Source organism: Stigmatopora argus, chromosome 2 (assembly GCF_051989625.1).
Source record: "Stigmatopora argus isolate UIUO_Sarg chromosome 2, RoL_Sarg_1.0, whole genome shotgun sequence".
NCBI classification, from domain to species: Eukaryota; Metazoa; Chordata; class Actinopteri; order Syngnathiformes; family Syngnathidae; genus Stigmatopora; species Stigmatopora argus.
The window spans coordinates 19973208-19988698 of record NC_135388.1 but is presented as its reverse complement, the minus strand read 5'-3'; the positions used below and the strand labels follow the sequence as shown (position 1 = coordinate 19988698).

Here is a 15491-nt window from a genome sequence, read left to right as displayed (position 1 = left end):
ATTACATTCATAAAGCGGCTCTCAAACTTGCATCCCAGGGCCCAATTGTAAGTAAAGGAACCCCATTTCACATGCAATTGTAGGATGAGTTTCCCCACGTGTATTTTGCGTTGGGCAAGAAAAAAAATTATATAGCATTAAATTAAAATACAATAAATTAATTAGGCAGCCTGGTGGAGGCGTGGTTAGCGCATCGGCCTCACAGTTCAGACTTCGGGGGTTTGATCCCAAGTCGGTCCTCCTGTGTGGAGTTTGCATGTTCTCGGGCCTGTGTGGGTTTTCTCCGGGTACTCCGACATCCCAAGAACATGCAGGGTGGGCTTGTTGAACATTCTAAATTACCTCTTGGTGTGAGTGTGTGAACGTGTATGGTTATCCGTCTCCTTGTGCCCTGTGATTGGCTGGTTACCGATTCAGGGCGTCCTCCAACCCTTGTGAGGAGAAGCGGTTCGGAAAAAGAGTGAATAAATTAATCATAATTGAAGGAACTATTTTTGTGAAAATTAGAAAGATAAAATAACATTTTTAGATCCAAAAAAATCTAATGAAAGATTCCAGAGATATAGTAAAAAGTTCTTAATAAAATTAATAGAATGTTTAAATAAAAAATGAAAGCAAATTGTAATAAATTGAAAAACAATAATGAAGACAAATTCAATTAAGTGTATTTTGCTTTGGGAATTTAGTGATTTTCTTATTTATCTTTATAAATCCCACCCATTTTAACTGGACATCGCTGGAAGTGATGGAATGATCGCTTCAAATAAAAAAATGATTATCTATTGCCATCAGATAATAACTTTTAAATTGATGTTCACTGTATTGACCGACTAGTCCCTAAAAGTTCAAATAATTACATTTGCTAAATTATTATAGATTTTCCATATTGCTTTTTGAGATATTTTAATGTTTAATGAAAAAAGACAATGTAAAAAATGAATAAAAACTGAAATTAAGTCTCCTTATTCTTCCAATATTTTTTTCAAATGATTTATAAATATAATAGTATTGAAAATATCACTTTTTTTACTGTAACAAAATTACACACTAACTCCAGGTCTTAATACATTTGTTTTTTTTTTATGGATAACGGGGCATGCCAAGTCACAGCATTCTGGTAAGTCTCAACAAATAAAAAGCAAGACAATGAGAAACCACTTAAACACATTCAGATTTCACACATACACAGTCGTCATTTCACTCTCCTTCACACACAGGAAACAAACAAGAAAATAACACAAAACAAGAAACGGACAGGCGGTCGTAACATGGCGACACCAAGTGAAGTTGGCTGAGTGGATTCGTTCACACGGCGAGGGTCCAATTTCAATTTGAAGAAGTAGCAATGGCTAATCAAAAGTCTTCCAAAAGGCCTTTTGGTGAGATCTTTTGAAGTTGCCACTAATCCTTTTCACCAAGTCAAGTCGGCATGCCTTATAAAAGGACTTAAATAAATGGGTGTGCAGTGTGAATGAGACCCAGCACAGCTGCCATTGGTTCGCTCCTGGTAACATTTTGAAAGATCATTAAAAAAATAAACAAGAAAACAAACAAAAACCCCACTTATATTAGGGGTAAATATCTTGAGTACAAAAAAAGGCACTGCCATTTGTTATTCTAAATATGACTCTCAGCCTTCTGCATGCAGGTTTAAAAGATAAATTACTCATTTTCTCCATTTTGCACATTTTTTTGTCCTTTTTTTGCACACATCTTTCCTGTTTTTGATACGAAACAAGTTTTCTTTAGTCAAAACGTATACGCAAGCCTGCAGTCAATACAGGACATCGGCTCTTTGATCAAAATGACATTAAAAATGCAATAAAAGGAGCAGTCAAGCGGTAAAAATTGACGACGCAATAAATGCTGAATTTACAAAAACAACAACAATGACCTAAAACGCAAACGTTAAATGTTATCTCATCTCAACTGCAGAAAGTAAGACAAGTCCAAAAATACAAAACAGCATAATGCGTGTATATATAATCATGTCTTGAGTTAAAAGTCCAATAATACTTTTGAAATAACACTATGACTGCAGCCCACACATAACTTGAAAGTCAGTATTTGGTATGAAGATGTGAAAAGTCCACTGGCCAATCATAGCCATGTTCAAGTCCCAACTTTTTCAAATGTAATGCACAAAACGGCGTCTGAAAGTGTTAAACCCCGACTCAGACCGGCTGTAATGTTTGGCGCGACAATGTGTCGCTTGCCCTTCGCCAAATACAACAACTTCCTGTAACTGAAACGTAAAAATAAGTCATGTAACAACTTTAATCTCATATTTTTTTACTTTGTCTCCTAACATGACTTAAATCTCCCAATGTTACGCCAAAAGTAATTTTGTGTTGACATTTGCGCAAATATTTTTCACATGAAAGTCATTTAGACAAGGTGGTTTTCCCCTTTTAACATCTATTTTGAAATGTTCCACATCTGACACTTCATCAATTTTACTGAAGAAGAAACGTCCTGGAAAAGATGTCAAATTTGTTTTTATCGCAAGGTACAACATATTTTCGGTGTCTCGTTTCGGGCATTAAATCCAGATAAACGTCTACAGTAGAGCTGCCAATCTCCGTCGACACAATTTCAGGAGCATCCAGAGTTTTTCTGGAGTGAATACGATTCATGCAAAATCAATTTAAAATGTAAAAAAAAAAAAAAAAAAAAAACGAAGGTCAACTGTTATTATCATGTTTTTACATTAATTGAAATATTGTGTTTTTGCAAACTATTTAAAAAGTACAGCATAATGAAAATAATCTTTGTGTTTGGGTCCTTCTACGTGCGTTTTACAGTCAGTAATTCCAACATGTGTCACGCTGAAGTCGCACTTGCATGTTGTGCAATGTGCAAATGTCGGTCCTTTTGGAGACAGCTTCAACATGGGATATTTCGTCGAATATGAACTAATAAACTTCTGGGAGAGTCTGGGTTTCTTATTATAAATTTCATCCAAATTGCCATCCATTTTGTGCATATCCCGAGCAGGTATATTGCTAAAACTTAGCAGTGCTGTGTACTCCTACTTCCTTTAGAACAACACTGGAAATGATAGGATTTGTTGCAAAACAAAAGACTGTTGTTTTAGTTAGCCCTAATAATATTTACTTCCCCTATGTAAAAAATGAAAACGAAAATGTTAAAGCCATAAAGGCTACCTATGCAATCGATTCCAAGTCCATTGTCACGCTGAAGTCGGAACAAGACGAATCATTTGTCAGAACTTGTAACTCGGATGATTCATAATGCACTCGTGTTACCGAATTCATCTGGTTTACAGTGCATTTCAATCAAATGTGGAAGTAAGATGGCGGAAGCCATCGCGATGGTGTGGATTTCGAGGCATTTAAATTGGAAATTAGATACTTTTCTGAAATAGTTGCTTCCAAAAAAAATTTAGGTGACAATTTGTCTTGATTACCGGAGTTTAGGGAGGTTGTCCGGACTCCCGAAGTTTGCATTGCTTGTTTGGGTAAACTCGGGAAATTCCGGAGAAGTAGGCAGCTCTGCTACAGGAATCGTTAACTAGGAAAAGTTGAAAAAATGCATACTTGGGAATATGCCTGGCCAATAAAATGATAACATTAATCATCGTCACTTAATTTTTGTCGACAGAAATAATAAAAACATTTGATAAAAGACGATACATTTAAGCTGTAATTACAACGCCCGAACACCAAAAAGAACGGGGTGCTGATGCGACGTGAACGCTAGTTCCAGACCAATGTTCAGTAGAAGAAGAGGATGGTAAGGAAAAACTCTTATAGCATGGTTAACAATAGAGCAACTAACATGGAGCATGAAAAGGACTATAACAGTCTAAAAGAGCGATTATGAGATGCAGAACTATAATGAATTACCCACTAAAAGATCCAAGTCTCCCTGTCATGTACTTTATCTGTACTTATGAATGAACGTGAGGCACACTGAGATCAAAAACGATTGACTGAGCCCGGCAGCAACTTTTACTTCTAAACAGACAATTTAATTATTTTCTTACTCGATATAAAGGAGATTCCTTATTTATGCAATTGTTCTGAAAATGTTACATATTTTTTTACTGCACAGCAATTTTTGTTTTGAAATTTGTAAAAATAAAAGATACCTGTCAACATTTCTGCAGGTTTTATTATGCATTACTTTTCATAATTTTAGGCACAGGAGTCGTCTTATCTATTATTGGGCGACAGCAAAACAAAAACGCTTTTTTAAATCATATTTGAACTTTTTTTAAAGTAACTTAGTTACTTTCATAATTAAATGAGTAAAGTAAATTATTTATTTATTCACAGAAGTTTGAAGTTTAAAATTTGTAAGACAAGATATGTCGTGATAATTATCGATCAAATGATAGATAGATAAATACTGTTGCGACTTGATTTTTCCACATTTTGCTCGATGAAATTCCTCATTCTTAAAAAAATACATATATATTTTCTATTTAATTTTACACGCAAATGAAAAGGGTCACAAAAGCAACTCAGGTGCATCTCGTGTTTAGTCATTATTCTAGAGATGCTTCTATAGCTCCATTTGAATATACTTGTTGTAAATTGAGTTAATTGGACATGGGTGTTGTGCACACATTTTTCAAGGGGGGCTTTTCACGCTCATCAGTGTGAAAGGACTTTGCTTACATGTATGGTGAAATAGAAACAAAATCACTTGTTACAGCTACCTCGATGCCGTTGAGCCAGTCTGTGTTTGCTTTAGTCTGTAACATGACAAAATGTGAAGTGAAGCAAGCTGAATATTTTTACGATGCCAAGTACATACCGGCATCGTATAGCTTGTGTGCCTGGACATGTACTGTACATTGATTTTCATGCCGTGCACCAGCTACCACTCTCAGCTGCACTAAAGCTTCACATAAAACATAAAAAAACATGTTTACCTTAAACTAAAGGATACCAACATGATTATAGAGCAGGGATGGGCAAACCGGTCCTCAAGGGCCGCCGTGGGTGCAGGTTTTTGTTCCAACCGATCCAGCACAGAGAGTTTAACCAATGAGATTTCTGCAGAAAGCAAGAAGCACCTGACTGCAATCCACTGATTGCACTTGTAGGACACCAGATTGGTGAAAAGGTGCCCTCTCTATGGGTTAGAATGAAAACCTGCACCTACTACGGCAACTTTGTGGAATAGTTTGCCCACCCCTGTTATAGAGCAACATCAAAACGACAATAAAAGAAAAAAACGGTTAATATCTGAGATGTCAGTATGGTTACCAGCCATAACTTGTTAATACATATGGTATTTTAAATAATATTACGTCTAATAAAAGTATGAGACAGCTGCGACAATAATGAAGAGGGGGAGGGTAGGGGAATAAATAAGTGTATTTTCTTGATGTACTGAATCTGATGGTAAAGGAAACTGGGATCAAGATGCTGCCTGTTCATATATGAAGAAAAAAAAAAGCGCATTTGGAAGCCCAGAAGGAAGCCGCTAATACTGAAACGTAGTCTGCGCTGCAACGTTACCATACTAAAGACCACATGTGACATGTGTGGCAGTGTGACCTCACAATGGCCCTGTCAAAGGCACAATAAGGCACCATTTGAGAATTTTTGCATGATCAACTCGATGAAGAAAATTCCCCACAATGCAACTTTGACGGTACAAAAAAAAGGGCTTCGCTTAAAATTCATTTCGTGTCAATGCAGACGCTCCACTATTTCACAGCGTACTGGATTGAGGCGATGACCCAAAAAAAAACAATAGCTTGAAGTGAGATTGTACACCGGCATAATATATAGAAAGGTTCGGTAGTCCAAAAGAGAACTGAGTAGCCAAGCTTACTTTCACCAGACACCAAAAAGGTGCTCAATTTGGATGTTAGTGGATCACATTATATATATATTAAGTGCAGCACACAAAGGCAGTATTGTACTATTACACAAATAATTGCAATAAACAACAAATAAAGGCAAACATTTCCAATCATTCTTGTTAGTGTTTCCTAGCCACTGCATATCAATAGAAAACTACTAATTGAATATAGTCTGCATTCCAGACACAATAACCTGCTTTTTAAAACTAAATATGAAATTCTAGAGCTATAGCTAAAGATAGAATGCACCGCTTAAAAGTTGACCAGGAACGATCAATCTTTGGCCTATTTGAGGGCGGTTTTCCAGCAACTAGGTGGCACTATCTCCAGTCAGACAGTCTCTGGGTAAGAACCCTTCATGGACTGATTACTGTGAAGTATTTTCCCTTTTCCTGACACCTCATGCTTTCCTCCAAGGAAGAGATACATATAGTTGCAATATGCAGCTTAAATCACCCCTGTTTAACAAAGGTTTAACAAAAAAAAAGAAAAATTTAAATCTGAAGATGACTAAAAATCCCACTGCTAAAGCGGCTTGAAGTTAGCCTCCATTCGCATGATGAAAGCCCGCATCTTAAAAGCCCCTGTGAAAACGCACTGAATCGTTTGAGAAACGACTGACCTGTCACTTCCTCTTCCGTTCGCTAGAGAAACTGACCACATGTTTGGACACAACATCCCCTCCCTCCGTCGTTTGAAGGTGTCAAAGGTCCTGCCTCTGATATCTGGCTCCTTCAAACGTCCACATTCTCATCCCAAGAACCTTCTTCACATTCCTCCTATTTCCTTCAACCTTCTTCTTCCCTATTTCGCTTTCTTCCCCTTTCACCATTTCTCTCTCTTGATTGGCACACTTTCAAGCCAATGGCTGATCAAATAAAGGATTAGCTTGTAAACTAGAGTGATGGCTACTCCAGGGATGTAAAGCTGCTAGGAAGCCAAAGCTTTACAGAATATCTCAACATTCACACCCTTTTTGTACCCTTTGAAAGTAGCATCGTTATGTAAACAATAAAGACACGTAATACATCAACAGTTTTGTTTGCTGCTGAAAACTGGGCAACAGTTCTTTCCCAAATGCTTACCATCTCGTTTTGGGGGTCTGAGGTACTGATACACGTGAAAAATGCCACAAGCTCTCAAGTTTTAGACGCGAGGACCCTAAGGGAAGGGGCCTGCCGGTTCGAAAAGCTACTGCGCCCCGATCCCTAGCCCAGCATGCATGCCCGTCTTTGCTGATGGTGAAGTGCTTCTGACCAGATAATCTGAAGGGGAGCGCTTCATACAATGTCCAGACCACCATACTTCTCTCTCTCCTGGTCCTGCCTTTTTGACAGAGATGTTGATGGGCACAGCGGGAAATGTTTTTTTCCAACCCCATCGATTTGGGCCTGTGTTTCTTGGATGACTCCCGCTCCCTTGGTTGAGCTCTACCTTTGGCTACAGGAAGAGGGCACTGGAGGCCTGACTTGCTGTGAGAGGACTGTGTGAACCTAGGGTCGACATGGTTCAGCTGCTGCTCTCACCTGGGTTGTCCTTTCATATAGTTGATGTGCGATCAGCTCCATCTGAGGATAGAAAACAGAAGAGAGTAAGTCCTAGTGCAAAAGCATAAATGCTTTTGTTTTGTCCAGCACCCAATTCCAAACTAATGCCATGGCAAAAATAGATCATGGAAAAAAAAAAATTACAGAAACATTCCACAGGTTAACTGGAAACAAATCTCTTGGAGGGGTGAGGTTCCATACTTTATGATCAACTGCGTGTGTAAAAAATGTCAAATGGTTAAATAAAAAAATAAAAAACGGGGTGGGTGGGGTGTGAAGTATTTCATAATCCAGAAAATCAATAATATAACCAAGAATCAGCTTCTCTTGCCAAAAAACATGCTGAAGTTGAATAACTCCAATTGTTTTTCCCCCCCATCAAATCATGGACATTGTGTTCTGAGGCCCAAAGAAGAAAAAGAGCATTCAGATTGTTATCAGTATGAACTTTAAAAGCCAGGATCTCCGATGGTGTGGGGACGTGTTAATGATCATAGTGCAAACTGCCATAACAGAGACACGAGCACTTCAACAAATTATTTTGGCTAACAATTAGCAATTCCTTGTATTGTATAAAAAGTCTGCGAACATCATTGAAATTGGGGTTTGTGGCATATTTACTATGAATTGTCCAGGCTTTTAACTTGGACACTCAGTGACTTAGTGTTGTACTGTACTGAAAAACAGTAAACTGATGTTCATGATGTGTCTGTCGACAACTCATCAAGTTTATGATGAAGAACTAGGAACTGTTGCAAAGCATCCACAAATACATTCCAGCAAGATGTAGGGAGACAAACGGTTATGGCACAAATTGCAAAAACATGCCAGAAAACCAAACAATAAAGGCAGAAAATACATGGCTAATTTCAGTATATTTAAAAAGGGTGGAATTAAGTGTGATGTTTGCTCTCAATTTCCAATCTAGCGCTCGATGCAACAGCTGTCAAACTGTTGTTTTTCTCTGAGAGTCTTCATCAGTATTTTGACAGATGTGTTCCCCGGCCATGACAGTGAAAGCCCGAGCCCCTTTGCTGTCTGCCAAGTCCTGGCCTAAGTTTGTAACACCACGTGGCACTGTGAGATTGTTTCACTTAAATCAGGGCAATACAGCAGTCTAATACAACAAAGACTCTCAAGAGCGATTTGTTTGCAAGTAATATTTTGGAACCGCAACAAATGAGAACGCAGCAAGTGACAAATATTTAAATATAAAAACTGTCAAATATGGGAAATGCAAGGAAACATGTAACGGTTTCAAAAATGTAAATCTTATGAGCAGCTTGAATTTAAAATAATTTTTAGTTTTCAAGTTGCCCCCAACAGCAACATGCAATGTCTCGAAAATTAAGGATCTCTGTCAAACCGTGTGCGGTCGATTGGTCGCCGGTCTTTTGGTCGCCGGTCTTTTGGTCGCCGGTCTTTTGGTCGCCGATCTTTTGGTCGCCGGTCTTTTGGTCGCCGGTCTTTTGGCCGCGGTCTTTTGGCCGCCCGGACTGCGACAACGGGCGACCAAAAGACCGGCGACCAAAAACCGACGACCAAAAACCGACGACCAAAAGACCGACGACCAAAAGACCGACGACCAAAAGACCGACGACCAAAAGACCGGCGACAAAACAAGGTAAAACAACACGGTCTATGCATCAATAAAAGCCAACAATTGCCCTGAGCAGTTTCACTGAGCGGGCGTGTGAGTGCATAAGAGTTTGTATGTACATGAGTTGTCCCCTTAGGAAGGGACGTCAGTCAGGGTCTTAACAAGTTCTCCAACAAAAAACAATAAAAGTACGGGAAATTTGGAGCTTTTCTTTAGCCTAATAATAAATAAGTATGACTAAATAGTAATTCACAGTTTGTATTTAGGGAATTTGAGCAACGATTTAAATGGTAATTATCAATAACCTTCCGGGCGACCAATCGACCGTGTACCCTGTCAAACACCCCTTAAGATTTTAGCATTTGGGCTCAAGGTGGGTGAGTGTTCAACTTACATTTTGGGGGCTTGTTTAAATTAGGGACATGTTTGTGAGTTTATTCATAAATCTTTGACACCTCTTCAACTCAAAGTCAGTCATTCAAGTCTGCCTTGACCATGAAGCTGGTGCTTTGAGACAACGAGGGACCCGCGCAAGACATCGGACCACCTGTGTCACCTCACTACGTTGGATTGGGGAAAACCTAAAAAAAATGGTGGCCGTGTGACAAATAGGAACTTATTGGAAATTAGGAATCAGACTTACTCTAACACAAATAAGGACTTCTAACAAATGTTTTGTAAACCCGGTGGATTGCCAAGCTTTTCTTGCCACCCACCACCATCTCGAAACAGTGTAAACAAAGTATTAAAAAAATGTACATTCTAATTTTAACCACGTCTGCCGACAACTCAAAGCGCAATGGGTATACATGTGAACGAATTTGTACAAGCTCGAGTCTAGTGTAGTAAAATTTCTTGGCTATGAACAGGGTGACTTTCTTTTTCACTTCAATGCAAACAGTAGGTAAAAAAATCTTTGATTTCAGTTATGTGATTAGATTGTTTCAACCCGCACCATGAGCAGACAAAAGTTGAAGATGTCACATAGCACAACAGAGTTACCTATTTTACCCTTTGGCTGTTTTATAAATTTAAAAAAAAAAATGATACTAGCCAATGGCTAAATAAAAAAAAAAATCATGGTTAAAATTTAAAAATCTCTGTCAATGTAACATATGGTATTTATCTATTTAACTATTTTAAAAATGTGGTCTTCTCTAACACCAATCTTTGCAAGTTTTCTGAGAAAAACCCTGAAATACATTGTACAAATGTATAGTTGAAAATGAATAACAAATTCCAGGAATGTAAAAAAAAAAACATACATGCAATACAATGTAGGAGAAAAGTAAAATTCCACACCAATACTTGAGACAACCGTTGAACCTTTTTTTTAAATGAATGAAGGTGTCTCCTTTTTAAGCAAGGTCCCTACATTGGATCGCTTGGTGCTATTCGACGCCTTTCTGACTGCCGAGGCATACATAGAGACACAAAGCAGCACTTGTCCAAAGTTCAATGTGGAGCACTGAGGCCCTACTGTCCTCACCGTAGTTGAGGTACAGGTGAGTGGGGGTGGCAATGACTGTAAACTTGGGCAAAATTTGTTGGACACTTTGTACCCACGTGCCTACGAGCTTGCTCGCACACGCACGCGCGCGCACGCACGCACGCACGCACACACACCTTCAAATCCCACATTAGAAACACATTAAATGATTTAATAGAATCTTTAAGGTAATTTGGTACTATATGCATGGCATATTACATGATATAAGTCATATCATGCCTTAGTATAGTTCCATATATTATTATATATTATATATTTTAGTTAAATACAGTTTTTAGTTTTTTCAGAGATGTCAGAAGTACCGAATTTCTCGCATATATGCGGTATTTGTAACAAAAAAAAAGATGACTGAATCAAGGGTACGACTTATATGCGCACAAATTAGACTTGACATGCACAAAAACTGCAAGTCTGCAAAGACGAAACGCCATAACGCAAGACAATGCGGGCAATACAGTCATTTATTTCAAAATAGAGAAAAGGGTAAACAGATAAAACGCTAAAAAAATTATTTTGATGTCTATGCATGAAATTCAAGCAAAAAGTAAACCGTATCTTATATAAAACGTGACATTGCTCGTTCAGGGCGCCGACATCTTACCGTAGTTAAACGTGCCCTGACTGGCCAGATGCGAGTTGCCTTGATATGTGTTCATAATGTTTACCATGTCAGCACATCACAATAGTTGTTAAGGCTGATCGAAGGTCATTAAAATATCTACCTTGATACCTGCGTAATGTGTATCTGATGCTATTATTGCACCCAGAGACTTGGTGAACACTAGACCGCTATGGACACACTTCCTGGTTGTACTGCTCACGTGACTTCCTTTTTGAATTCGTCCACGTGCAGGTAACACCCTTTCGGAAGGTGCAATCCAGCAGACGCTACTTTCGATACATACAGCATCTCAGAAATACCAGGTGCGGTGATTTTTCTTAAGATTTTCCCTTCAAAGTAACACATTTGTACTCCCTATTAAAACCATGAATATGGAGGTGAAAATTGTGAATCAGGGGGCAGCTTATACGAGAGAAATCGTAAAATTTAACGATTTTAAGGCAATTTTAGGGGTACGGCTTATACGCAGAGGCGATCAATATGCGAGAAAATATGGTAATTTTTCACGCAATTAATTGGCAAAACTTCACAAAAAAAGCTGCTGTACTACTTTTTCACTTCTCCCACACACTTTTTTTCACTAATTTGACTATGTTACAAAATTACATAGCAACAGGCGTGTGACAATGACATTTTTTATACGATACATACAATAACGTATAGTTTAACACTATGTATTTGTAACTGTGAAGATATCCAGTATCTAATATATATTTTTATCCTTTTCTTATTACAGTACCTACTAAACACACAATTGAACTGGCAAGAAGTGTGTGTACAGTTCATTGTATTATGTAACTTTCCTCGCAAATATATGGAAGAAAATGGTAACAGGGGTGTTAACGTGTGAGGCAAATGTACATCTGCAAATGTACCAGATCACAAATAATTTTGCAGTGACAGATTTAAGATAATAAACTCTAGTGAAAATATGTTGCACATTCACTCTTTGAATAGCCATGTTTTTTTTAAACTCACTTACTGTATTTAAATAAATCTAAATAAGGATCCATGACACAAATGGATATGTAGCACAAAGGTCCAGTCAGATGAACTGACACTGTAATGGAAACTTATACTATAAGAGAGCTGTCTCACAGCCTGTGTATTTCTGGTGGTAAAATGCAGATGAGATTAAGTAGGTTTAAACTGACTTTTAAAGTTGTCAGTCAAAGCTAATTGGCATGACACATTGGCTCAAAAACACAAAAAGATTATTAATCACCGTAAGGACAAAAATGACTGTAACCAAACTCTGGCAGATTGGTTCAAAGAGAATGTCAAATAATTAACAAGACAACATGGAGCTTCAGCTGAGAAGAAAACATCAGCAGTGATGTCCATAGGTCAAAATCCATCAGTGTTCCAGTGTTATATTTCTAAGTACAGTAATACGTTGGCATACGAGTGCCCCAACAAAGGAGAAATTAGAGATACGAGTAAAATTCCGAGCAAATATTTACCTTGAGATACGAGACACATTTCCGTCGTGTAAACATATCTACGAGCACTGGGCAGAGCATTGCATTTTTCCCGTGTGGTTTTGCATTAGTCATTGCAGAATTAAGGGAAAAACAATGGGTCCAAAGCAAGCACCTGCAGTGAAGGGTAGTGCGAAGAAAAGGCGTATAATAACAATCGATATTAAGCACGAAATAATCAAAAAACATGAGTGGTGTACGCGTGACCGAGCTGGCTCGCCAATACGAGGAGGACCCGGACAAGTTGGTAAGTGGTCGTGCATTATCCTATTGTGAGGACATTTGTGTCCATCATTCTCGTAATATTTCGAAGGGGAGACCAAAGCAAACAACCCTATATAGGTTCCTTTTAAAAACTCCGGCTAAAAAGTTAAGGTGGAAGCAAGGCAAAAAGAGCCAAGCCGGAAGAAACAAAGTAAAAAAATTAAAACAAAATGAGTATTAAGTTTAGTGTAACATAAGATTAAAACTTATTTTTAAGTGTGTCTGTATCGTGATCTAAGTTCATTGAAGTTAAATTTAATTTTGTGTTATGTTGCGAGCGCGTTGTCGTCCAAAAAGTCTGTCTCTTTCTCTCCCCTCCTCCGCGCACTCCATGTTGTACTGAATAATGTCTCCTTTTAGTATAAGCACTAGATAGTTATTTGTTACTCTGTTAGTAGATGGTGAATTAGAACCAATAAAAATATGTTTTTCCATTGTAAAATCCTATTTTGGGTGTTTTTTTTTCAGAGGGTGGGAACAAATTAATTTGTATTTAGTTCATTTCTATGGGAAACGCTGATTTAAGATACGAGTAAATCGACATACGAGCTTGGTCCCGGAACGCATTAAGCTCGTATCTCAAGGTTTTAGTGTATATTCAAATCCAAAACATTTATAGTCATGCAGAAAGGCCATCTAAACATACATTACCTCCCAAGGCATGCTCTGTCATACTTAGACATAAAGATTCAAGACGATTGTTGATGTCTGGCTCTGTAACCGGCAACTGAAGATCTGCAGACAAGAAAAAAAAACAAAGAATACAACAACTATGATTAAATTAAATAGTTTAAAACTGCATCTAAAACACTCCTATGTCTGATTCATGCTGATCTTATGTATAAAAACAATCAACTTGTATAACATTTGAAAAGTACTCAGGGTCATATAGTCATTACCAGTATGATTTAATATCTCTAGCTCTCACAAAAATATGCCAATCATGTGCAAGGGAATGCACCCTATAGTCCGTTTGAGTTTTATTACACTTGTGTGTTTTGTCACAATATGTCATGATTTTTACTATAAGAAGGGGAGTCAGTCGTACATCCCGTCATGTGACTTTAAGTTACGGGTTTAGTTGAGGATGTCTCTTGGACTCATGGCTTTAACGGATACCATGGTAGACTGAGAAAGCCTACTAGAAAGACTTGGCATACAGAGGGAAAATTGATAAAATTGTTCCTTGACTCGTCTTATTTTTCATGAGCAATTAAACCAAACACTGTTCAGTAGTCCTTAATGTGCAGTACCAATCTAAAGTAGGAACCAGACTGGGAAGGAAATTGTGAGACACTGCAGTTATCCCCCACTGTGTGGTTAAGAAGGGTCATTCAAGATGAACTCAATCAAAATTGTAAAAGTTGCAGGTGACTGACTCCGATTTGACTCCAATTTAATCTGAAGAGAACTTCATGTAACCGTAGGCAAAAATTCTACACTCTAATTTTCGGTACCAAAAGTCCTTTGAGGCTGTGCAAATCATGAACTTTAAACTTTTGGAAGTCAATATTTAGGAAATTAGTTAAAAGCTGCTATTTGGTAACCAAGATGATTCTGCCCCAGGCTTTCAGAATATGTTGTCAGTCAAACAGTGTATATATACAATTTTGTAGAAAAGGGTTCATTTAACCACAGGCCCTACCACCTGAAATTGGCAAACATGTAAAGCCAGACCACTTTTTAGGGCCTATCACCCTCATTACAGCTTTTATATAGACAATCTTTCTTATCAGTAAGTACTCTTCTCCTCACAATGGAGCCTTGTAAACAGACTGTTAGATTTTTAAAAAGAAAAACATTTAGAAATTTAAAAAAAATCTGACAGCATAATCTAACACAAATTTAAAAAATAATACAGGGCCAAAATGATGCTGGTTACCAAACTCCAGCCTTTAATTCATTTCCCAGCCATTGACGTCCAAATTCCCAACAAATTTGAGTTCGTAACCTCTGCTTGAGTTCATATGGAATACCCTTTCTGCATTTGAATTAAACTATATTACACATTCAAGACACATACTCAGACCATCTATAGGAAAACCTCATACTGAGCGAAAATGAACTGCCATTTTAAACTGTTCACAGTCGCTAAAATGAGTGTTCAAATAAAAATGTTCATCCGGCAGAAAGACACTTTGTTCAGTTCATGTTCACCCAAAAATAAGAATGCAGCCGTGTTTGAGATAGGACAATAACATGTCCTTGCATTGCAAGAGCTCAAAGTGTCGCAACTAGAATCAAGAAATAATAGTAGCTCCTCGATGAAATGCAGTGTTTATTCTTCACATGACAAGACAGCAGGTGCCACTCAAGCCTTGGTGACTCCTGGATGAAGGATCTTACATACTATGTTTTATAAAAACAGTATACACATGACTATATTATTATCATCTTGCAGACAGTGTGTTCCTTTTTAGATCTCCCAGGTAACAGTTTCTGTTGACTGCCACAGCTTCGGCTCTTGAACTGAGTGAAGTATGTTTAGGAGAGGGTTGGGTTGAGGTTAAAGAGTTAGGGCGTGTTAGGCATATATTTGGGTAGTGCAACCAAGCAACCCTGTCTAGCTATTCAGTCTTTAGCTGAGTCTTCAATACAGACGAGGCAGTGAAAATCCCTTGT

At 38.0% G+C, this 15491-nt stretch overlaps 2 protein-coding genes across 5 annotated transcripts in view; both read right to left on the bottom strand.

Annotated features, from left to right (window-relative positions):
• slc67a1 (solute carrier family 67 member 1) overlaps positions 1–15491 on the bottom strand; it is a 184722-nt gene that overhangs the window by 166595 nt on the left and 2636 nt on the right. The window lies entirely within an intron of this gene.
• samd4a (sterile alpha motif domain containing 4A) overlaps positions 1059–15491 on the bottom strand; it is a 55280-nt gene continuing 40847 nt past the window's right edge. For all 4 annotated transcript variants that reach the window (XM_077587185.1, XM_077587195.1, XM_077587176.1 and 1 more), the window contains 2 exons: positions 13521–13604; positions 1059–7413 (listed from right to left, as the gene is read on the bottom strand). In XM_077587185.1, the coding sequence (XP_077443311.1) occupies positions 7385–7413; positions 13521–13604 (113 nt within the window). In that variant the 3' untranslated portion in view covers positions 1059–7384. The remainder of the gene's footprint in view (positions 7414–13520; positions 13605–15491) is intronic.